General features: G+C 45.9%; 1 protein-coding gene across 1 annotated transcript in view; it reads right to left on the reverse strand.

Annotated features, from left to right (window-relative positions):
- TNR (tenascin R) overlaps window positions 1-23,865 on the reverse strand; it is a 115,001-nt gene that overhangs the window by 39,431 nt on the left and 51,705 nt on the right. Inside the window, exons 8-10 of the mRNA XM_063117062.1 lie at window positions 12,487-12,576; window positions 7,857-8,120; window positions 7,222-7,488 (exon numbers count right to left, since the gene is read on the reverse strand). Coding sequence (XP_062973132.1) covers window positions 7,222-7,488; window positions 7,857-8,120; window positions 12,487-12,576 — 621 coding nt within the window. The remainder of the gene's footprint in view (window positions 1-7,221; window positions 7,489-7,856; window positions 8,121-12,486; window positions 12,577-23,865) is intronic.

The following is a 23,865-nucleotide window of genomic DNA, read 5'->3' on the forward strand; positions in this document are numbered from 1 at the left end:
CTTTCCACAAACTATGTGGAGAAAGGGGTTACACAGGAATAATTTCAGGAATAAAATAATGCGCTGTGAATTATTTGTGCTGATGGTGTCAGAACGGGTGTTATATGTATAGAACTGCGGATGATAAATGCCAAGGAGACACATGGGATTTTTGTGGTAGTAAAACAAACTGAATAAAAATTTATTTCAATGTTCACAAACTTTGTTTCATAATAAAACTTTTCAGACCCTTGTTAAAACCTCTCATCCAATCCTTTCTCTCTTCTCATACACGCTTTCCTTTCTCTCACACCTTTACTCTTGAACTTTCTTTATTATCCAGATTGTTTAATATACAGCAACTGACTATCTGCACACTATCCTCAAAAGACAACCCTCTTTACTCTGATCCTCTAACTCTCCCTCGAACCAAAATACCCTCTCTATCTTTAAAAACACCCTCTCTATCACCTCAGTCATTCCCTTATATATCCTCCTCCCCCCTCCTAAGATATTCAATCTCCACCCAATCAGGTCAACATTCTAAACACCATAGACTTACAAATTAGACATACATTAAGGAACTGACTTGTGGGGTGTAATGCCACAGGCACCAGTTGGGAAAGGCTGTTCTGTATAATCGGTAATAATTTACTACTGTTATTTAACATTGGTGTTGTCTCCAACATTTCGCACATATCTACAATACCTCACTCCAAAGGGGTGAGTGCTCCTTTGTTATTATACCTTGCTTCTTCTCCTGTTGCAAGATTCATTTACGCTGAAGTAGCCTGTTCTACGCAGGCTTCTGAAACAGTTCTTAGTAAACTGACCATAAAAGTTTCCGATTTTTAAGTTTAATGGCATCAGGACATGAGGTAAGTCATGGGGGAGGGATGGCAGATTCACATGGGCCTGCCATTTTGCTTGGCAGCCTCATGTTTCTAATAATCATAGAATCATAGAACAGCAGAGTTGGAAGGGGCCTACAAGGCCACCGAGTCCAACCCCTGCTCAATGCAGGAATCCACCCTACAGCATCCCTGACAGATGGTTGTCCAACTGCCTCTTGAAGGCCTCTAGGGTGGGAGAGCCCACAACCTCCCTAGATAACTGATTCCATTGTCATACTGCTCTAACAGTCAGGAAGTTTTTCCTGATGTCTAGCTGGAATCTGGCTTCCTTTAACTTGAGCCCATTATTCCGTGTCCTGCACTCTGGGAGGATCGAGACGAGATCCTGGCCCTCCTCTGTGTGACAACCTTTTAAGTATTTGAAGAGTGCTCTCATGGCTTCCCTCAATCTTCTCTTCTCCAGCCTAAACATGCCCAGTTCTTTCCGTCTCTCTTCATAGGGCTTTGTTTCCAGACTCCTGATCATCCTGGTTGCTCTCCTCTGAACACGCTCCAGCTTGTCTGCGTCCTTCTTGAATTGTGGAGCCCAGAACTGGACGCAAAACTGGATGCAATGTCTAATTCCCACTGATGGATGTGTGTGTGTGTTATTCAGAATATAAGCACATAGCCAAGAAAAGGCTATATTTGAGAGGGAAGATAATGGTGGCAGAGAAGGTCCATTTTGATTTGTTAAATTTAAACAAAGGAAAGTTGATTTTGCCCCTTTGTTTTTATTGATTATTAAAATACACACTAACTTCTCAAGGGGGGAAAAGGCAGACACAGCAATACTGCTTTGTGTCACTTTTCAGCAATAATAGCTTATTCGCTAGAATCTCACAATATTTAGAGAAAAAAAAGTAATCTCCTAGCTGTCATTGTTGATGAGAAGACCTTAAAATGCACACCAAAGCAGAATTATGTATGTGTATCTGCAGAGGTCTTATAATAATGGCTGTGCTCCATTCATCATAGTAATTGGCAAGGCAATTAACATGATTATACTAGAGGTGCACCTTCCTTCGGGGCCAAAAAAGCAATGACAGGTTCAAGGAAGCTTCCTTAGTACCCCATCATTCAGTACTTTGGTCATCAGAGAATAGGAATCCTTGGAGTTATTGCCATAGCTGTGGGATTCTGCCTTCACCCTATTCACTGCAAGATCTTGGACTCTACTCCAATGTCCTTCTACTTTAAGAAGCCAAAGCTAAATGACCCAGCAGAACCTACGTGGACCAGTCAGGCTCCTGCAGCTCTACAACAGGGAAAACAGATATGTAAGAAATGAACAGAGCCTCGTGTGACGCAGACCGGTAAAGCAGCAGTTTCTGCAGCTGAAACTCTCCCCATGGCCTGATTTCGATCCCAGCGGAAGCTGGTTTCAGGCAGCCGGTTCGGGTCGACTCAGCCTTCCATCCTCCCGAAGTCGGTAAAATGAGTACCCAGTTAGCTGGGGGAAAGGGAATAATGGCCGGGGAAGGCAACGGCAAACCACCCCGCTATAAGGCCTGGCAAGAAAACTTCAGCGGAAGCTGGTGTCCCTCCAAGAGTCAGTAATGACTCAGGGCTTGCACGAGAGGTTCCTTTCCTTCCTTTTTTCAAGAAATGAACGCATACCCAGCATGGAGATGGGAGTCATGGGGCATCCCACACCAGCTACTCTGCTGTCTATCATGTGACTGTCAAAGGCACAGGATCCCAAAAGACTGGCAACCCTATTCATGTGTCTTTCTCTTGGATCCCCTTCTATTTCTGTTGCTGTTCAATAAGGGTATTCACTTGGCACACTTGTTGCTTATGCTATTAGGGATTAGCACCTAGTTCAATTGTAATTAGATGATCTCAGGAAGGGACGTTGACTTGATTGGAGGGTGAGCCCTGAGGGTTTTTTGTTACCAGAACTCAGGGTTAATGACCCCTCCAGTGAAGGTAAGTGGGTACTCAAAACATGGAGGAGACAGGGAAGGAAGAATGACAGTAAGGCATGCTGTACCATTGGACTCCCCCCGCCCCATTATAACACAAAGGGAGTGTGGAGGGGTCATAAAGGTTGCCAGGGAGAGGGATGGCCAAAAGGTCTAATTGGCCCATGCACCATACTCTCTCTAGTGTGTCTGCATGGGTGACCTTTTCCAGCGGGCAATCACATCCAGCGCTTTTTGAACCTGGAACCTTCCCCATGTTTAATCTATGCTGTTCCATAGGGCTATGGCTCCCCATGCAACCCTCTTGGTCGTAGCCTGTGAGCTGGCAGCTGGAGGATGACAAATGCTCCAAGACGTGACCTTCCCCTGTCTGCTGCTGGGGCTTTTCTAGGGAGTATGCTGTGTGGGTTCTAACCCTGCCTAATCCACCTCTTTTGCTGAGGACCTGACTGTTGTCCAGGCATACAAAAGGCAGTGTCATTCTCCATAGGGAGCTAACGCACAGGTGGTTTGCACGAGAGTGCAGCTGGGTGGCTTTCCTGGACACATGTCCTATTTCCTCCCAGGTAAACAGGCCCTTTTTCTAATGTGAGTTTTGCTCCCAGAGTGAACCACCACGAGAGCTATTTTCTTTCCCTTTGTGTAGTGCAGTCAAAAAGGTCGTTAGTATTACCAGTGTGTGTGTGTGTGTGTGCATGTGTGAATGGTGGGATTTGAATTTCTCTGCATGCTGGGATCCCTGGCCAATCTCTGCCTGTGCCACATGCAATGGAGGGCCCTATGGCGACCTTGAGTCTGGTGGGCTGTGTGTGTGAAGGGGTAAAGCGATGTCATGGTGGACTCTCTCTCTCTCTCTGAGTGGATTGATACCTGTGGCTTGCTCACATGAGGGGGTTGCCATTGTACTGCCATGTGACTGGTGGGAGTCAGTGGTGTCACCATGGATGATGGGAGTGAGGCTGGCAGGGTTGAGCCATTTTGTGATTTTTGCAGTCATCCCACCAAAATATTTGTGCTGGGAGTGTATAGGATTCTGATAAAGTTATGCTGACATGATCCACAAACTGAAATGATCTTCTGGGGCCTCAGGATTGCTTGGTAAGTGCACCAGCCCCCAGCCTAGATTACGCGTGGGCTGTACCTAGTGCTATATGTGGAAAGCTGAAAAGGGAGAAAGATTCTAGTGTAGCCTTCTCTCTGATATACTAGTTTTCTTTCTATCTGTGGGGGATGTTTCCCCCTTCATATGGGGGAGCATTCAGTGGTGTCAGCCCCATCTGTCAGCTGAGGCAGGACAGCCCAGGCAGGGTTTCCTTGCCTCCGTGTGGACTAGGCACCCTCTCCCCCCCACCCACTTCAGTTGGAAGGATGCACGTGGCGCTTTGAAGGGGATTTCAGAACGAACATGCACTGAACAAATCCGGTTTTTTGGCTCCTGTGTGGATTTTGAGGTTAACTGAGCATAAATATATAATTCCCTTGTACTGCATTTGGAATCGTTTGCAGTCTCGATGCAAAACTCAGCACTGAGACAATAGACGGATGGGGGTGAGAATCACTGTAGCAGCAGCCCAGGACAAATTAGCTGGCTAGGAAAAAATGGAGCTTTGGGATCTATATTGTGTAGAGTTTCGCAATTAGGTAGTGGTAGGAATGGTATGCTTATGATAGCGGGGAGAGAGATGAAGCTAACAATCCGTTTAATACATTGTGTGGCAAAACAGTGGCATAAGCTGTGGGAACGTACGACATGCTTGGGAAGGAAATAGAAGGCGTGTAATCCTAGTCATGGCACAGAGCCAGGCCTACACTCCTGCCTACTTCTGCCGTGCTTTACTGCCATTCACTCAGATATATCAATATGCACAGAGGTCTCTGTGTGACTTCAGAGGGTGCATGACCACCTAGGGAACCACGCAGGGAGCGGCTGCCATACCGAGTTGGTTGGGGGAGTATTTGCCCTGCATCACACTCTAGCCCTCTAGGACCCTGCCTCTATGCTTTAAAAACCCTGCAGCGGCTGCACATTGGCGCTATATCAGTTATACAATACAGTATCTACCTCACAGCCACTGCACGGCTTTCCCGTGAAGCAGCAAATAAAAAAAGTCAGGAACTTATCCTGACTGTTTTGGCTGGAGCGAGGTGAATATGGCTCTTCCGCCATCTAACCTCATTCCAGCTTCATTGAAGAGGCAATTCCTGGCTGAAGGAGACCTCCGATTGGTTGTCAAAAGCCAGGATGAGGGAGGGGGGGAGGGGTGTGTGGCTCCAGTAACTGCATGACTGCCAGAAACCCCCACGCTCCCTCCTTGGTGTGGGGATTACCCAGTGCCACCCTGCATAGAATCATAGAATAGCAGAGTTGGAAGGGGCCTACAAGGCCATCTAGTCCAACCCCCTGCTCAATGCAGGAATCCACCCTAAAGCATCCCTGACAGATGGTTGTCCAGCTGCCTCTTGAAGGCCTCTAGTGTGGGAGAGCCCACAAACTCCCTAGGTAACTGATTCCATTGTCGTAATGCCTGATGTTTGGAGAGTTTTGGGGACCTTGGAGAGGCTAGAAACCTGTCCCTGGGATAAAAGGCAAATTCCTGAGTGTATACCTGGGACACCATCTCCCGGATCCAGGTATTGGACGTCATTATTTTTCCTGATGTCCAGCTGGAATCTGGCTTCCTTTAACTTGAGCCCGTTATTCCGTGTCCTGCACTCTGGGAGGATCGAGACGAGATCCTGGCCCTCCTCTGTGTGACACCCTTTTAAGTATTTGAAGAGTGCTGTCATGTCTTCCCTCAATCTTCTCTTCTCCAGGCTAAACATGCCCAGTTCTTTCAGTCTCTCTTCATAGGGCTTTGTTTCCATACCCCTGATCATCCTGGTTGCCCTCCTCTGAACACGCATGAGAAAAACTGCTGGGTTTAAGAGGAACGGTGTGTGTGTGTGTACCAACACAGTGCCATCAAGGCAGCCCTTAGGTCAGCATTTCCCTTCTGATAACTGAGGCACACTATTTTTCTGAACTGAAACTGGAGATACACTTCACTCTCCCCCCACCCCTGCCCCGCCCCAGGTTTCTTACTGCAGCAGTAAGAGTCACTTTCCCTAAAAGGTGGCCAGCCTTGCAATTCTGCGTAAAAGCTCCATCCGATGAGCGTTTTACTGCATGCTCGTTACTGGGCACTCACGGATCGCTCACATGATGTCGTCTGCCTCTCGCGTGTCTTCTGCCCCTTCTGACCTTTGTTGTGCTGCAACACCCCCCCCCCCCGCCCCAAGAGAAAGTCTGGTTGCTGCTCTCTCCTACCGGACTGAATGGGGCTAATTACTTCCTGTTTTCAGGAAGCAACGGGAGCTGCGCATTTGATGTGATGGGGTCCTAAGTCCCTGCTTCAGCCATGCCTCCTGACTGGAAAGTGCCAAGCCCAGAACAGTGACTTGTGTAGAGATTCAACTGTCAGCCTCCTCTGCGATTGGTACTTTGGCTTACAGGAACTTTTAACTATTTACAGCACAAATCTACACATGTCTACTCAGCTGTCCCACTGAGCTCAATGGGGCTTACTCCCAGGTAAGTGGATATAAGATTGGAGACTTAAGCTATTATTTGCTGCACATCAGCAACTATCTCAAGAACACAATGTGGGAATTACTGCACCAGGCCCAATGGATTAAGATGGGACTTCCGACTTCTGATTATTCCATATATTCCTACATTTAACATATTACAATATGGACACACAATTGTTTACGTCTTACAATCCTATTCTCACACCAAGTAGCGCAGCTTGATAGCTTCAACTGAGTTCAATCGGGCTTACTCCCAAGTAAGTGTATATACGATTGTAGTGTGAGAGCCCTCTTCTCTCTCTCTCTCTCTCTCTCTCTCTCTCTCTCTCTCTCATGCACACACACACACACACACACACACACACACACACACACTGTTAAAAGCTCTTTTCTATTTTATTGTATGCTATTTTAATTGACATTGCAATAATCTGTCCTCCACTGATTAAAAGCAAAGAGGATGTTTAAAGATGTCCTAGAACAAAACTAATTACCCTAGACTGCGTTGTCGACAGTTCAGAATGAACTTCATCAGCTGCTGTACATGAAATGGCCGGCTCAGCACTGTGTAGTGCCTAAGGGTTCACATGTATGCAGGTACATGGATGGGCGCTAGAGTTAGGATGTATTTTTACATGCACATTCAGAAACTGTGGAGAGGTTTCAGAAAACTGGGACTGTTTCTGATAAGTCTGGTTGAAAAAGTGATCTTGAAGAGTGAACGCGGCTTTTCATTTAAATGAGAGAAAAAGTTAGCTCTGACTTGGGTGGTTGGCTCTTCCATGCATTTCCAGCTATCTCTGCTGATCAAGAGCTTAGGACATAGGAAGAGCGAGCCCTCCTGCTGTTACCTGTTGTGATGGAGCCAATGATGGGCTCGGAGCTGACAAGGCCGTGCACAGCCACCAAGGACACAATGTACTCTGTGGACGGCTGCAGGCCGGACAAGGCAGCATGTCTCTTGGTGGGGTCCAGCATCACTTGCTTGGTTTCCTCTTTGTCTTTGGGGCTGTAGTTCAGTATCAGCTTATCTGCTGGAGGGGAGGGGTCACTCCAAGTGATGTTCACGCTGGAGGAGGTCACGTGAGAAAAGTGAAGCTGCGTGATTGGTCGGAACCCTGAAAATAAGAATGCAGAAGAGAGCTGCAAGCCTGAAAACGACAGGCTGGGTCCTATTCAGCCTGGGAACGTGCAGAAAGGTGGAAAAAAGAAGACGTGCACACAAGCATGGGCAAAGTGACCTGAGAGTAGTTTCCCCTTCTTGGGTTCAACATCCTCTCACAGAGCATTACTTCTCTGAACTTCAAAGTAGTCTTGTGGGACTTCAAATTAGGTGCTGTTTTTAAATTGAAGATTCTAATTATGGGTCTTCCATACCACATATCTAGTGCGTGGCCCTTAGACACCTAGCAGACAGTGGTGCTGGGCCCTCAAATAACCTGAGAGGATCCCTGCTACCTGATTGGTGCAACCTGACCCTCGGTACCTGTAAAGGCATCCACTGTGCTCTCAAGGCTCTGCTGACGGCCTCTCTCGGCAATGACAGAGATCGTGTACTCAGTCCCAGGTTCCAGGTCTGACAGTGTAAGTTCAGACTTCTCCTTGGCCACGGTAACCTCCGATGCCATTCCCGAAGCGGGGATGAAAATGACCCGGTAGTGATCAATGGGGCCCTTAGCTTTGGTCCAGGACACAGAGATGGACGTTTCCGTGGAAGCTGTCACTAAGAGGTCACGAGGACTGTCAAGTTCTATGGCAAAAGGAGAGTTTTAAAAGGTAGACTGTAGAAGTGGCAAACAGCGGGGGATGTGTATGTCAGAGTTTAGAATTTTACATACATACAGAGACCACAAGGAACAGAACAAGAAAAAAACAAACATGAGATTTTTTCAATTGAAGAGCATCCCTTAAATATGAACTTGGCCTCAAGAGAAGGATTTGAATGTCTGTACATCTGTCTATGGTATTATGAAGGTGAGAACCTCCCCCCCCAAAACTGTGATGTTTGGCAATTGCTGAGATACCTAAAGTTGCCGGCCCACATGTTTAAGACCTTGGTTACATGATTGCCACGGTGGCACCTGTTTCACATTTCTCCAACCATCACAGTTGGTTCAAAATAGTTGGGCACCTGATATAATTGTCAATATGTCTTCCTTTAATGGTGTATCAGATCTCCCCCTGTAGGTGTCTGCTTTGCTCTTCCTAATGGAGGTTGGCCCTGCCAGCCACTGCTGTATAGCTGTTGTAACTCACAGAGATGGCAAGTCCTGGGTTGGCTAATCTGAAACTCTGCATATGTAGAGTGGCTGATGCAGGTAAAGACATCATTGGCCTTGAGGCACCCTTGCCTTGGTAAACCACCACCAGATACTTCTATGGAGCCCAGAAGCTCACGTGGGGGTGAACGGGACTCTTCTGTCTCCTCCATCAGTCTCTCTTCCCCTTGACATGATGGAACTGTGCTCCTAAAAAGTAGAAGTCCCTAAAAGTACAGGCCTGGCAACATTACACTGACAACAGCAGCACACACTCAGAGTGGCCACTGGGAACTACTATAGAAAAGAAGTGGATTTGGGTAGCATTGATAGAGCCGTGTGGTCTAAGAATCAATACCATGGAATTCAAAGGCTGGCTTTGATATTTGCAGCTGTAATCGCTGTACAAATATCACATAAAGGCAAACGCTGTTTGCATTTGCATTGAAATGCTGGCTGTAAATACTTCCCTTTGTGCAAAATGCCAGCTTGCTTATGTGTCTATAACATTAGCAGACTTTCTCTATTGGGAGACAATAATGTTGGTATAATCTCTTTAACCTTGTTCTCTCCAGCGTGTAGAGCAACGGAGGCTTTAGCAGAGCCCCCTGCACCCCTTTCATAGAATCATAGAATAGCAGAGTTGGAAGGGGCCTACAAGGCCATCGAGTCCAACCCCCTGCTCAATGCAGGAATCCACCCTAAAGCATCCCTGACAGATGGTTGTCCAGCTGCGTCCTGAAGGCCTCTAGTGTGGGAGAGCCCACAACCTCCCTAGGTAACTGATTCCATTGTCGCACTGCTCTAACAGTCAGGAAGTTTTTCCTGATGTCCAGCCGGAATCTGACTTCCTGTAACTTCAGCCCATTATTCCGTGTCCTGCACTCTGGGAGGATCGAGAAGAGATCCTGGCCTTTATTATGTACCTCTGTGCTTCATTTGTAGGCAAGAGGCCAAGAGCTCCTTCCCCAATGTGAGCAGCAGCAGAAGTCTTGGCACAGTTCCTCCCTTAAGCCCTTCAGCGACTCATTCCCGTTTGCCTTGGTTCTCACACAGGAGTGAGCAACTGAGATGCAGAAGAGGAGAACACCGACCGAACACCTATTGCTGCTCACGCTAGGAGGGTTGTGAGAGTGAGGACCCCCTGGCATGTACGTCAGCAAGCAGAGCCAATGTTGCAAACACTCAAACCCTTGCTCAGTTCAGATATGGTTCCTGTTAAACATCAGTTGCCCACCAGGACCATGGAGCAGGAATGCCCAACAAGTGCTTTGTAAATAAATTTTATCTGAGTCCCATTGGACCTTACCAAATTTGAATCAAGTTGCAGTGAACTGTGGGCAACATCTCACTCATAAGTAAAAGTATGTGATGTTGAATGTTGTCAGAGAGAGAGGGTGGGGGAGGTATTTCGCACCTTTTCTTGCGTGGTTTTGTCCATAGTGGTCAGGATGGACCTTTGTACACATGCTCCAAAGCTATAGTAAAGAATAAACTCTCATTGCTAGCAGTTGAGCACAGGAGAAGTGGTATAGAAATGTTTTAAATACATTCGTAACAACAAGGGAGTGCCAGTTCTATGAAAGAGATTGACCACATGCGAGGGGGCTGGGTTATGTGGCTAAATAGCACTTCTACCTTCTGGGCTATTGAGGATCATCAGATGGGGGCGGGGGAAGGGGAATCGTGTTTCCCTACGGCCACTTTGCCTCCTGCTTCTGTCCCACAATAGGGACAACAAGCAGCTTCGGAAGCAACCAATGACCAGGTGGCCCGTTCAGTGGCCGTTTTTATCACACAGCTTCTCCTGTGCACAGAAGGAAATGGCAGCAAGTTTCATTACAGGAAAAAGAAAAAAGAAGAAGGATTTTCCAGGTCTTTTTTCTGACTGAAGAACTAGCAGAAGGAGCGGGAGACGCACGGGAGACAGACGACATCATCAAAATGTCCTGTGAACATCCGTAAGTGGTCAGTAATGAGCGTGCTATAAAACATTTGTTGGATGAGAAATGTCTGGAGAAAAGAACGACTTCTGTGAAAGTCGCCCATCCTTGCTGTAGAGCAGGGGTGGGCAACTTCAGGGGCTGTGGGGCCAATTCCATTCCACCTCCCTGGGATGCCCCTTGGGGTTGCACCCCCTGCTGTGCACAGTTGAATTCAGCAGCATCAAAACCGCAATGGTGGCCTAAAACGGCGAAATTTAAACCAAAGCTTTAGAGTTAAATGTGGCCCTTTTAGGCTACTGATTGTTTGCCGGTGCAGCAACTTTAGTGTTGGGGAGGTGGAGGGGGCTGCATTTAAGACTGGTGTGTGTGTGTGTGTGTGTGTCTGTGTGTGTGTGTGTCTGTGTGTGTGTGCACATGTGACCCATGGGCTGCGTGTTGCCCATCCCTGCTATAGAGTATAGCAGAATGACATGCCACTGTTCAATCAACTCACACTTTTAGTTGACAGAGGGTCACTTAAGCATGGACCATATTCATGGAAGTGTGCCTGCAGGTAGACCAGATTGTGGGACAGATATCAATTTGTACCTCTTTGTGAGTCAGGCTCATGTTTACAAAGCATATGTTTAGCATTGCCCAGAAGCAGAGAGAGGAATCGTGAGTTGGAAGGGACTTCCAAGGTCATCTAGTTCAAGTCCCTGCTAATGATAAGGAAATCCACTACTACAACTGGATGGCCCTGATAGGTGGCCATCCAGTCTTTGCTTTAAAATCTCTAAAAAAAGAAGTACATATGCTTCCAGCTCATGTTTGAAGGAGGAGAAAATATAAATGCTACCCGTAGTGAGATAGGTGTTCCTCTAATATTTGGACAGAATACAATGCCACCCCTTTCACCCTGCGGCAAGATCATTCATCTCTTGTGAGGAGGGGCTGTTCTCCACCGTTCGGCCCTGGGCGTGCTCAGGACTGGAGACTATATTAGTGACATCCTTGGCACCTGCCAGGGACTAAACATTCAAAGGTAGGTCAGGTCCTTTATTGCAAGGGTGGGCCGAAAATAGATTTCCAGATGTTTTGGACTTCAACTCCCAGCATTCCTGACCATTGGCCATGTTGGCAGGGGTTATGGGAGTTGAGGTCCCAAACACTGGTCCTCCCCTACTTTATTGGATCCATTTTGGATTCCTGTGGACTCCAGCAAGTCAACACCCACTCCAAAATGGAACAGGGCGGCTCCATAACATTGAATTCAGTGTCCAAATCTGGTAACTGCAGATTTCAGCACCATCTCTAGAGAATCTAAGTGTAGCTTGGTGTATTCATGTCTACCTCTTGAGAGGCACTGCCTGTGAGTGAAGAACATAATACGAGAAGAAGGTCTGCAAGTCTCTGAAGACATGATTGGTTGGTCTTAACTGTATAAATGCATGGCCTGTATCCCTGTGGCAATGCTGTAACCACTCATTTCACCCTTGGCTTCAGCTTGTTCCACAGATTATTTCATTTCATTTGCAACTTCTCTCTGATTTGCTGTCTATACTAATAGTGACCTTAATTCTCTGTGAGTGTGGATCCTTGTGTAGCCCAAAAAAGCACTGTCCATGCACAAGAGGGAGGAATTAGCAGGCTTCAGAGAAATTCAAAGTATGCAGAAATACAAAACATCTTTAGCAAACAACCCCAATAACCTAAGTGAGGGAAACCCCCCCCCCAATTAAAGAAAACAGCTGGGCAAGCTCAGTGGACACAGAATGCTGGCTGGCTCTGTCTGTGTGTGTGTTTGGGGTGGGAGGAATAGTGTACATTGGAAGAGGCCATGCCTGGCTGGCTAGAACTGTGAAGAGGAGCACCCCACAGTGCAACATTTTGTTGCAGGTCCCATGTGTAATGTAATATATAAGTCACTCACCAGTCCTTGCATTCATGGTAGCTGGAACACTTTGCTTGCCATCCATTACAGCTGAAATCCCAACTCCGTATTCTGTTCCTGGTACTAAATCTGCATGTGGACACATAACAAGGTACAGATTAAATAATAAAGTGTCATTATTTCAACCCATTCAGTGGTTTCTTTTTGTCTGGCTTCGCAGTCTGCTGCATTTTTTGTCACGGTAACTATAGTCACTTGAATATTTCTCTTAAATTATAAAAGAGTATCAATAATTGCCCTAACATTTGCTTCTAAAACCAAAGTTAATGGAAGTATAGACCAAATAGTTTGAGTTATATTGCGTAAAATCACCTGAGACATCTCGAAAAGTGAAGGAACTGAGCAACATCTAATATAAATACATGCTTCAATACTCAGAAACATTTCATAACACAAAACATTAGTTTTCAAGTCACACCTGATGTCGGCTCGATGGGGTTGTTTGGTTGATGTCAGGCCTCCAGCTTTAAATACAATTGTTTTATCCACACACATGATTGGCTCCAGTTTGTAATACACAACAAAATAAGATAAGAGTACATAAACATGTGCAAACTACTGTGCAACCTCCCACTGCAACATAAGCAACCACTTCGCATGTTCTGCAATGTGGAATTATTGGGGAGCGCACTGGCTAGTTTCAAGACCACCACCTTATGACTCTTCAACTTTTCTGGCACAAAATAACTACCCACGGTCAAAGACCACAGGCATCCCGACAGTATGAGCAAATATGTTGGGCCTGCCTGGAAAGGATCCCTCTCTCCCGACTTGAATGCCTACTATAGCAGAACGGTTTAAAACAAGGGTGGACAGTGAAACTTTTCAAGGCCTGGAGCTACCCATTAGGGGTCATACTGCCGTTATACAAATCTATGGTGTGACTATACTTAGAATACTGTGTACAGTTCTGGTCACCACACCTAAAAAAGGATATTACGGAGCTGGAAAAAGTGCAGAAAAGGGCAACTCAAATGATTAAGGGGCTGGAGCATCTCTCCTATCAGGGGAGGTTACATCAACTGGGATTATTTAGCTTGGAAAAAAGGAGGCTAAGGGGAGACATGATAGAGGTGAGCAACATGATGCATGGTGTGGAGAAGGTGGATAGGGAGACATTTTTCTCCCTCTCTCAAAATACTAGAACCCGGGGTCATCCCATGAAGCTGATTAGTGGGAGATCCAGGCCAAATAAAAGGAAGTACTTCTTCACACAGCACATAGTTAAATTATGGAACTCGCTACCACAAGATGTAGTGATGGCCACCAATTTGGATGGCTTTAAAAGGGGGGTTGGATAAATTCCTGGAGGCAAAAGCTATCAATGGCTACAAGCCCTGATGGTTGTGTGTTATCTCCAGTATTCGAGGCAGTAAGCCTGTGTGCACCAGTTGCTGGGGAACTTGGGTGGGAGGGTGCTGGCTGATGGCTGGTTGGCCACTGTGGGAATAGTGCTGGACTAGGTGGACCCTTGGTCTGATCCAGCAGGGCACTTCTTATGTTCAGTGTGTGAGGGAGTTTTGGGGCTACGACAAATAGCCCTGCCTTGCCCCGCTCACTGTCTGGTCACGTGCTTGGCCACAATCAGGCTGGGTCCCTATGCCAAGACAGGTGTCTGCATGTAGAGCGCCTCCATCTGAGGGAGGCCCTCAGCTGATCAAGACTCCCCCCCCTCTGCTTTCCGTGGAAGAACTCCATGCACATGCATTGGCATATGCATAGGGCCCCTTCACACAACTGGCAGAGGCCATGTGCAGTGCATGTGACCACTATGGTGGCCACTCATGCACTGCTAAAGAAGAGGGCAAAAGAGGACCCAGCCTCACATAAAATTTGCATATGCTAATTTCTATTACAGATGCAAATTTAGAAAGGAATGCTATAATTTAAATGGGAACACAACGCATCTCACCGTAGGGGGGAAGTCTGTGATCTATGTGCTTGCTCAGTCTGCTATCTAGGTCTTGAGCAATGGTGGCCATGAGCAGTGGGAGGGTGCTGTTGCACTCATGTCTTACTCATGTCTTACTTGTGGATTTCCCAACTGGCAGTGGGAACCGAATGCTGGACTAGTTGGACCCTTGGTCCGATCCAGCAAGGCTCTTTTTATGTTCTTAGCTGGCTGCCTCACTCTGCCAGGATAATAAGCAAGGATAAGATTGTGCCTTATTTTCCAGGGTTTTGTTAGCCAGTATTAAGCCAGAGTTCCCTGGTTTAGACACTAACCGGGCACTCCAGCTTAACGCAAGCTCAGATCCTTGCACTGAAGCCAGCATGCAGCAGAAGAGAAAGGGCAAAGGAGGAGCACGTGGCCATAGCTTTATGAACCAAGCCTTGGAAGATCGCAGGAATGTAGGAATTCTGAGAAAATTATAAAATATTTGTTTCAACAACTGCTTTGAAAGCCTGCCCATACAGTGTTATAGTGTATCGCTTAGAGCAGCCTTCCCCAACCTGGTGCCCTCCAGATGTTTTGGACCGCAGCATCCATCATCTCCAGCCAGTGTGGCCAATGGGTGCTGTGTTCCAAAACATCTGGATGGCACCAGGTTGGGGAAGGCTGATTCAGAGTTATTAAAAATGGCAATTAAGAAGAAAGGGAGGTCTCGATTCCTGTGGGTCATCTAAGCTTGTCCATCTTATCATGGATCGTTTTAGAATAACCACTTGTCAACTTTTATTGAGACTCACTGCAGATGCCTTCTACACAGCTAAAATTCAGAGGGAGCGAAAACATCCAAGCTAACTTTATTTGTTACCAAACCTATTTGACATCTAACATTTTCATTTGACTTTCTTATTTATGAGGCATAAATGAAACATTCAATAATTAATGAAAGCAGCCAGCTTCTCCCTGCGTGCCATGGGGCCGAAAGCATCCCGCTGCCTGCAGCAGGCAGGCCCTGCAGTTCCCCACTCATCAGGGGAGGCAGCAATTTAGTTAATTTCCAGCCGATCTATCATCTGTTATCATTATTGGATCAAAGCGGATACCAGTGGCTCTTTGTCGGCACTTTTTGGGTTTATTTATTTCTTAACTGAATGAACGTTGGCAATTTCTCAGAGGTATAAAAGATGCAAAGGCAGAAGAGAATTCCTCTCCACAAGTGCAGCCCTAAGTGCAGCGTTGCGCAGGTCCTTCTCAATGGGGCCGGCCCATTCTCGTCTCTATGAGCTCTACTCATTTGCCCATTTTAAGATCACAGAACAGTGGAAGGGATTCAGTGGGCTGCTGTGCCCAAACTTTTAGCGAGAACCAGGGGACTGATAACTCCAGTCGTGCATGAGTTATGGGACCCAGGTGGCCCACCAAGCTGTTTTAGATTTAGAAATCAAAGGGTGTCTTCAGGATCTTTTAAGTAACTTGCACTGATTGATTCTGAGAAGGCATTCTTGTTTAAGAATGTAAGTACCGCGTGACATTAAATGCATCACCTGGAGCTGCATGCTTTAAATTATATTAACGTATATACTACCTGCTGGGGACCACAACCCATGGGGAGGTGTTAAAGCATTCCTCCTGTGCTGTTGTCCCGATGGAAATGGTTTGCTCCCATGTGAAGGAAGTTGCCATCAGCACCAATGGGAGCTTTCCATTGGAGTGTGTGCGGCTTTCCTCAGGAACACAATGAGGTAGGAGAGGGTTAATTCCCTTCCCCACATGACATTGCCTTCGTCCTCATGGCTTACACCCACCACAGCTGCTATTTACAGTCTGAAAAATATCCAGGCATCTCCAAGAGATGTGTTTGTTGGCATGTGTAGTTTAGCCCTAAGATGTGCCTTGGTAGACCGGATCAAAGTCCACCTGGTCCAGCATTCTTTGCAAAAAAACCAGCAACCAGCAGGCCCTAGGCAGTCCACTGAGCCAGGACGCAGGCTCTTTACAACCGGCCTGTTCGCGGACACTCCCTGCTCAGGCTAAGCGCCACCACTTTATGAGCTTGAGGTGAGGGACAAACACCACCTTTCTACAAACTATGTGGAGAAAGGGGTTACACAGGAATAATTTCAGGAATAAAATAATGCGCTGTGAATTATATGTGCTGATGGTGAATTAATGTCAGAACAGGTGTTATATGTATATAGCTGCAGAAGATAAATGCCAAGGAGACACATGGGGTTTTTGTGGTGGTAAAACAAACTGAATAAAAAATTATTTCAATGTTCACAAACTTTGTTTCATAATAAAACCTTTTCAGACCCTTGTTAAAACCTCTCATTCAATCCTTTCTCTCTTCTCATACACGCTTTCCTTTCTTTCACACCTTCACTCTTGAACTTTATTATCTGGATTGTTTAATATACACCAAATGACTACCTGTACACTACCCTCAAAAGACAACCCTCTTTACCCTGATCCTCTAATTCTCCCTCGAACCAAAGTACTTTAAAAACCTCCCACTATCACCTCAGTCATTCCCTTATACCCTATTTCTTCGATCCTCAGATGCACTTTTTTCTCCACATAAACATCTCTAAAAATGGGGTGCGTCTTAGAATTGCGGGTGTGTCTTAGGTTTTTTTTTCCTGTTGGTGGTACTGAAATTAGTGTGCATCTTACAATCGATGGTGTCTTACAATCAAAGAAATACGGTATATCCTCCTCCCCCTTCTAAGATATTCAATCTCTACCCACTCAGGTCAACATTCTGAACACAATAGACTTACAAATTCTAGACATACATTAGGGAACTGACTTGTGGGGTGTAACACCACATCCAACCATGGATTGTCCAAGGATCAGTGCTCCACCAGTTCACGACAATCAACCTTTGCTGTACCTCTGAACAGTCTCTGAAACACTATTGTCTGGACACAGGCTTAGACAAGTGGTTCTACTGATAAACTGGTTACACATTTCCCCTCCCAAAAAAGTTGAATGTAAACCTATCATCCTGTACTTTAAGCACATTGCTTCTTTAGCTCTGTCTTTAGGCTGATAAAGTAAAGACCGGAGGTGCTTCCAGAACTACAAAATCATTTTTCTGCTGTGAGCTTCAAGCTGAATCACGATGGACTTTCTTTCCAGACATTGAGGGGCATAGATGTTTTTGGTGTGTACATTATGCTGTGTCTCATCGCCACCAGTGGGATGGGGTACAGCTGTATGAGTGGGGAAAAGACAAAGCTGTTATGTTTTGAAACCACTGTCAGAACAGATCTGGAGGGAGGGTATCTAATTTTTATGCTGCCTCCACCCCTCCCTTACTATGCTGTGCTCAGCTACTTTAAGCTGCAACTTCCTCTTTGCCTAGCTCCAATACCCAATGTATTGGAGAAAGTGGCAGTTCAAAGTAGCCATTTCTTGGTTGTTCCAAAACAAGAGCAGGGGCTTCCTGCTGTATTAATTCAAAGATATTTGGAAAAACAGTGTGAAGAGGCTCAGAACTGAGTGTTGTTTTCCCCTCCTTCCTTGTCAAGAGACTGGGGACCTTTGAAAGCAATTAGTGGGCAGTGGTGGAACGTGGAAGTAATTTATCAGGTGGAAACCAGCAGGAAGAGTCTTTAAAAAAGGGTGGGTGGTGGAATAGCAAGAAAGATCATTCCCACTCGTGGAGCTTCTGATACTGTTCTATTTTTCTTTTTTCTTTTTACGTCAGATGTTCTACATACGGGAAAACATGGGACAATCACAGGAAAAACACTGGCTGATTACATTATACAAGGACGGTGACAATATCTGGATACTCTACAAAATGTGATTGAATGAGGCATGGTCAATACCTCATCCAGCAGCGTCCTATTTTTGCTCTTGTTCCAGACAAGTTTTAAACGTTTGAAAACTACTGACACTGACACACTTATAGCCCAATCCTGAGAAGGTTTAGTCAAAAATCAGCTCTCAGTCCCACTGATCTGAATCACTGTCAGTTTATGAATATTGAACATGTACTTATTGGTTATTGTTCTTACCAAGGTAGGAACAGAGGTGATAATTCTTTGGGTGATTCGTCAGTTGTAGGAAGCCATGAGCTCAATGGAAGTTCAGGCTGCAGTCCTTTAGACGCTTCCTTGAGAGTAATTGCAACTGAATTCAGTGGGACTTACTTGCATGTAAACATGCACAGGATTGGATTGCATGTTCAATCCAATCCTGAACCGCCCAGAGAGCTTCGGCTATTGGGCGGTATAAAAATGTAATAAAGAAAGAAAGAAAGAAAGAAAGAAAGAAAGAAAGAAAGAAAGAAAGAAAACATTTGCTTGGTAATGTACATCATGCTAAATCTGAGAGCCAAGAAGATCAACTAACTTGATCTATAGTAGCAAGGATTTAGCTTTTCTGGGTAAAAGATTGGAAATAGAGCAAAGGACATTGGCTGGAGCCCAAATGGCTCAAGGCCGAAGTGAAGATGGCCAAGCACGCTCAAAAGCACATAAACGTGTCTATTGAGTGGCAGAGCAGGCAGCAAAGAAGGCTTCCGTCACCGCCTCCACTGCATCCTTGACTTGCTGTCCAGTGGACTCTTCTGGGTGGTTCGCAGGCTAACTCTCTTCCCAGTGAATGGGGCCCTGGTCCCACCCCTCCCGGATCCACTGTGACCTTTTTGCATCATACTTTGTGGACAAAATCACCTGTCTCTGCAGCAACCTTGATGCTGTTGTTAGCGTAGTTCCAGTTGAGGTGCCTGATGCCACCACCTGCCTGATTTTGTGGGGTCAGTTTCAGTTGCTGTGGCCTGATGACATGGACAAGGTACTTGCAGCAATGCAACCAACCACGCGCCCTCTCAATCTTTTCCCCGGGCTAATGAGATCTAGCCAAGGGGCTATGACTGGGTGGGTCCAGGATGTGGTGAATGCTTTTCTATGGGAAGGAGTGGTTCCTGCTGTCCTTACGGACCACTGCTGAAGAAACCCATGCTGGACCCAATGGTATTAGGCAACTACTTTCCAGTTGCAAATACTCCTTTCTTTTTTTAATTTATAATAGTTTTTTTATTTTTTCCAATACTTAAACATACATCAATACAATAAGAAAAAACAACATAATACATAAATGTTGAATAACCTTAATAGCATATTTTCTAATTTAATCTGTTAAAATAATCATACTTAACATAAAAGTGCACCCCCCACCCCGGGATCTATTCCTGTTTCCAAAATCTCACTGTTTCTTCTGGAGGTGGTTTCCCACTCCCCTTAGAAATTCTAGAAAATGTGTCCATATTCCCTCGAAATCATTCATTTTTATTATTCCTCTTCTCACTTTCATATTACATGTTAATTTATCATTAATAGCAATATCCCATATCTCTTTATACCAATCATCTATATGGTAATCCCCTTGAACCTTCCAGTTCCTAGATATCATTAACCTTGCTGCCGTCAGGCAAATACTCCTTTCTTAAGGAAGGTACTGGAGAGGGTCATGGTGGAACAACTGCAGGCACTGCAGGGTACTGATTCTCTAGACCCATTCCAGTTTGGGTTTTGACCCGGTTACAGGACTGAATCAGCCTTGGTCGCCCTGTTGGATGACCTTTATTGAGAGAGGGACAGAGTGCAACCCTGTTAATTCTGCTTGATTTCTCATCAGCTTTTGATACCATCGGCCATGCTATCCTCCTTCGAATCTATGGAAAGGGCATTAGAGGCAATGTGTTACAGTGGTTCCAGTCCTACCTGCAGGACTAATTCCTCAGCCCTGTGGCAATTGAGCCACAGGGTTCTGCAGGGTATTGTCTTGCCTCCAATGATGCTCAATATCTATATGAAGCTGCTGGGAGCAGTCACTAGGGTATTTGGAGCCAAGTGCCATCTGGGCGTTGATGACACACAGTTCTATCTCCCTGTGACATCTGAATCAGGTAAGGCTGTGCAAGTCCTGGATCAGTGCCTAAATGCAGTAATGGGCTGGATGAGGGCCAATAAACTAAAGACGAATCCTGGAAAGTTGGAAGCCTTGTGGGTGAGTGGTTCTAGAGTTCAGAAGATAGTCTCTTTGCCTGTTCTGGATAGGGTTGCACTCCCTCTACAGCATCTCTTGGATGGGGATAGCTTGGACACAGTGGTGCAGGCATGAGTAACCTCAAGATTACTGCAGTGCACTCTATGTAGGGCTGCCTTTAAGGCTGCTCCAGAAGCTGGAGCTAGTACAGAACACAGCAGCTCAACTGTTATCAGGAACTGCCCCCTTTCAGCATGCAACTCCTTTTCTGGGGGAACTACACTGGCTGCCTATTTGCTACCGAGCCAGCTTTAAGGGTTGGTACAAGTGTACACAGCCCTAAACAACTTGGGACCAAACTGAGAGAGCGCCTTCCCCCTTACCAACCTGCCCAATTGCGGAGGTCATCAGAGAGCATGTCCCTGGTGGTTCCACATGGGCCTATGGCCCAACTGGATTCCACCCAGAGAATAGCCTTCAGTGTGGGCCCCTCTTCCTATGGAACTCCCTGGCTCTGGAGATCAGGCCAACACGGTGTTGTTTTTGGCCCCTCCTGAAAACAGCTCTTTTCCAGGAAGACTTCCTTGGTATAACAGCCACGGTTTAATTGGCACTCTGTTTTGAAAAATAGCAATTACAATATTGTGTTCTATACTTTTCAACTTTGTATAGTTTTATCTTTTGTTGTTCACATCTCTGGAATCTGTGAAGATGTGGAACATTTACAAGTGTTGTCAATAAATAGTGTTGCTTGAACTTCCATGTTTTGAGACAGCCTACCTCTGAACATCGGATGCCGGAAACAAACCACAGCAGAGGGCTGTTGCAATGTTGCATTCACGCCCTGCTTGAGTACATTCCAGATGTGTCTGACTGGCCACTAGTGGAGAAACTGAATGCTGGACTATATGGTTTAATCAAGCTGGGCTCTTCTTAATATAACAAGAACTTTTTAAAAAAAAATCATGAAAACTTCCTATACACTGGATACAATCCAGCCAAAATGATGCAGTTAAGTCCTATTGAGAGAGTCCAACACTCTTGCAATGCCAACGGAACACAGTCAATGGAACACAGTCAATGGAACACAGTCAATGGAACTTAAAAATGACTTAACTTTGGCTAGCTTGTGCTCCACTCCTCTGCTCCCAGCATACTGACATGCTCTGACACACCCTGATAGTTGAATGGGACTCCCTACAGGTCTGGCACCATGGACAGAAATCCAGATAATCTAATTTAGAAATATTAAGACCACATGGTGATGGCACAGAGTCTATAATGGGATCCCACTGTAGGGAGAAACCTCGGTCATGGATGTTAGTTTAAACAGGGGTCAAGCTGTCCGGAAGATGAGCTGCCTGGATCTCAATAGAAGGGACATCTTGTGGAGAGGGGGGGCCTGACCAAAAGGGGCGATCTGTGCATGAAAACAGACATCGGAGACAGGCAGCTGCTCTTCAAGAGGCAAAAACCAAACAAACACTAAAGATAAATCCCCCCTCTAGGGCGGCATGTCCTTGCTGGTGGAATTAAAGAAAACCTGTTTCATGCTCTTCTGTAGCAGCACAATCCGGCCATGAAATCTCTGCTAAGAAGAGCTTTCAGAAGACATTAAGAAGAGACTGGATTTCACCCCCACCTTTGCTCTTTGCTTTACTTCACTTCTGGTGCTAGAGACAGGCTGCAGTGCTATGCACCACTGAACTCCTCCCTCTTGGATATCACCAAGAGGATGACGTGAGCCTTAGAATACACCCAGCATTACTCTGTAGTTGTGTAGGTAAAGACCAGGGGCATTGGGCAAACAGTCTTTCATGGAAACTGACCCCCTCACTATTTATCTTCTAAATGAGGAACCCCTAATAAGCCCCCACAGATTCCCTGGAAAACATCTGAAAACACTTTCTCTTAAGAAGCACCTCTGTAAGAGATGGAAAGAGGAAAGAAACAGGGGTACTTTCTCAGGGCTCCAGTTGCTGCTGCTTCTGCCAATCCCCCCTTGTACGCACACCGGTAGAAGCTGCTGTCTTGGTAGGAAAGCCATGGACAAGGAGTGACCCAGGTGCCCTAGGGAAACTGACTGAGCAAGGACCCAGAGTGAGAGCTTTATCACACCAGCGTTATACTCTGCAATCACTGCAAATTGCATGCAAAGGACTCCGAAGTTTTACAGTTTATAATCTGCTTTGATTGTGAAGTACTCCCATGCATCCTGCCTTAATTGTGCAATAAAGCCAAAAGATTTGCTGTATTTAGCCCCTACTTTTTGAGCATATCTTGCGAGCTGCCACTGGGGTGCAGGAGCAGGATTTTAAAGAAATGCTTACAACTGCATAAGCTTTAAAGATAAAGACACCAAAATTGGCACAGTAATAGATGTTAGGGAGAGCTTTAAGCATACCAAATTTGAATTGAATTGGGTCATCCGTTGATTTTTAATCATAGAATCAAAGAATAGCAGAGTTGGAAGGGGCCTACAAGGCCATCGAGTCCAACCCCCTGCTTAATGCAGGAATCCACCCTAAAGCATCCCTGACATGTGGTTGTCCAGCTGCCTCTTGAAGGCCTCTAGTGTGAGAGAGCCCACAACCTCCCGAGGTAACTGATTCCATTGTCGTACTGCTCTAACAGTCAGGAAATTGTTCCTGATGTTCAGCTGGAATCTGGCTTCCTTTAACTTGAGTCCGTTATTCTGTGTCCTGCACTCTGAGAGGATCGAGAAGAAATCCTGGCCCTCCTCTGTGTGACAACCTTTTAAGTATTTGAAGAGTGCTATCATGTCTCCCCTCCATCTTCTCTTCTCCAGGCTAAACATGCCCAGTTCTTTCAGTCTCTCTTCATAGGGCTTTGTTTCCAGACCCCTGATCATCCTGGTTGCTTGTCTGCATCCTTCTTGAATTGTGGAGCCCAGAACTGGACGCAATACTCTAGATGAGGCCTAACCAGGGCCGAATAGAGAGTAACCAGTACCTCACGTGATTTGGAAGCTGTACTTCTATTAATGCAGCCCAAAATAGCATTTGCCTTTCTTGCAGCCATATCGCACTGTTGGCTCATATTCAGCTTACGATCTACAACAATTCCAAGATCCTTCTCATTTGTAGTATTGCTGAGCCAAGTATCCCCCATCTTGTAACTGTGCATTTGGTTTGTATTCCCTAAATGTAGAACTTGGCATTTATCCCTACTAAATTTCATTCTGTTGTTTTCAGCCCAGCACTCCAGCCTATCAAGATCACTTGGAAGTTTGTTTCTGTCTTCCAGGGTATTAGCTATCCCGCCCAATTTTGTGTCATCTGCAAATTTGATCAGCGTTCCCTGCACCTCCTCATCCAAATCATTACTAAAAATGCTGAAGAGCACTGGGCCCAGGACTGAGCCCTGCGGTACCCCACTCGTTGCCTCTCCCCAGTTTGAGGAGGTTCCATTGATAAGTACCCTTTGAGTCCGATTCTGTAGCCAGC

Source organism: Elgaria multicarinata, chromosome 1 (assembly GCF_023053635.1).
Source record: "Elgaria multicarinata webbii isolate HBS135686 ecotype San Diego chromosome 1, rElgMul1.1.pri, whole genome shotgun sequence".
Classification (NCBI taxonomy): Eukaryota; Metazoa; Chordata; class Lepidosauria; order Squamata; family Anguidae; genus Elgaria; species Elgaria multicarinata.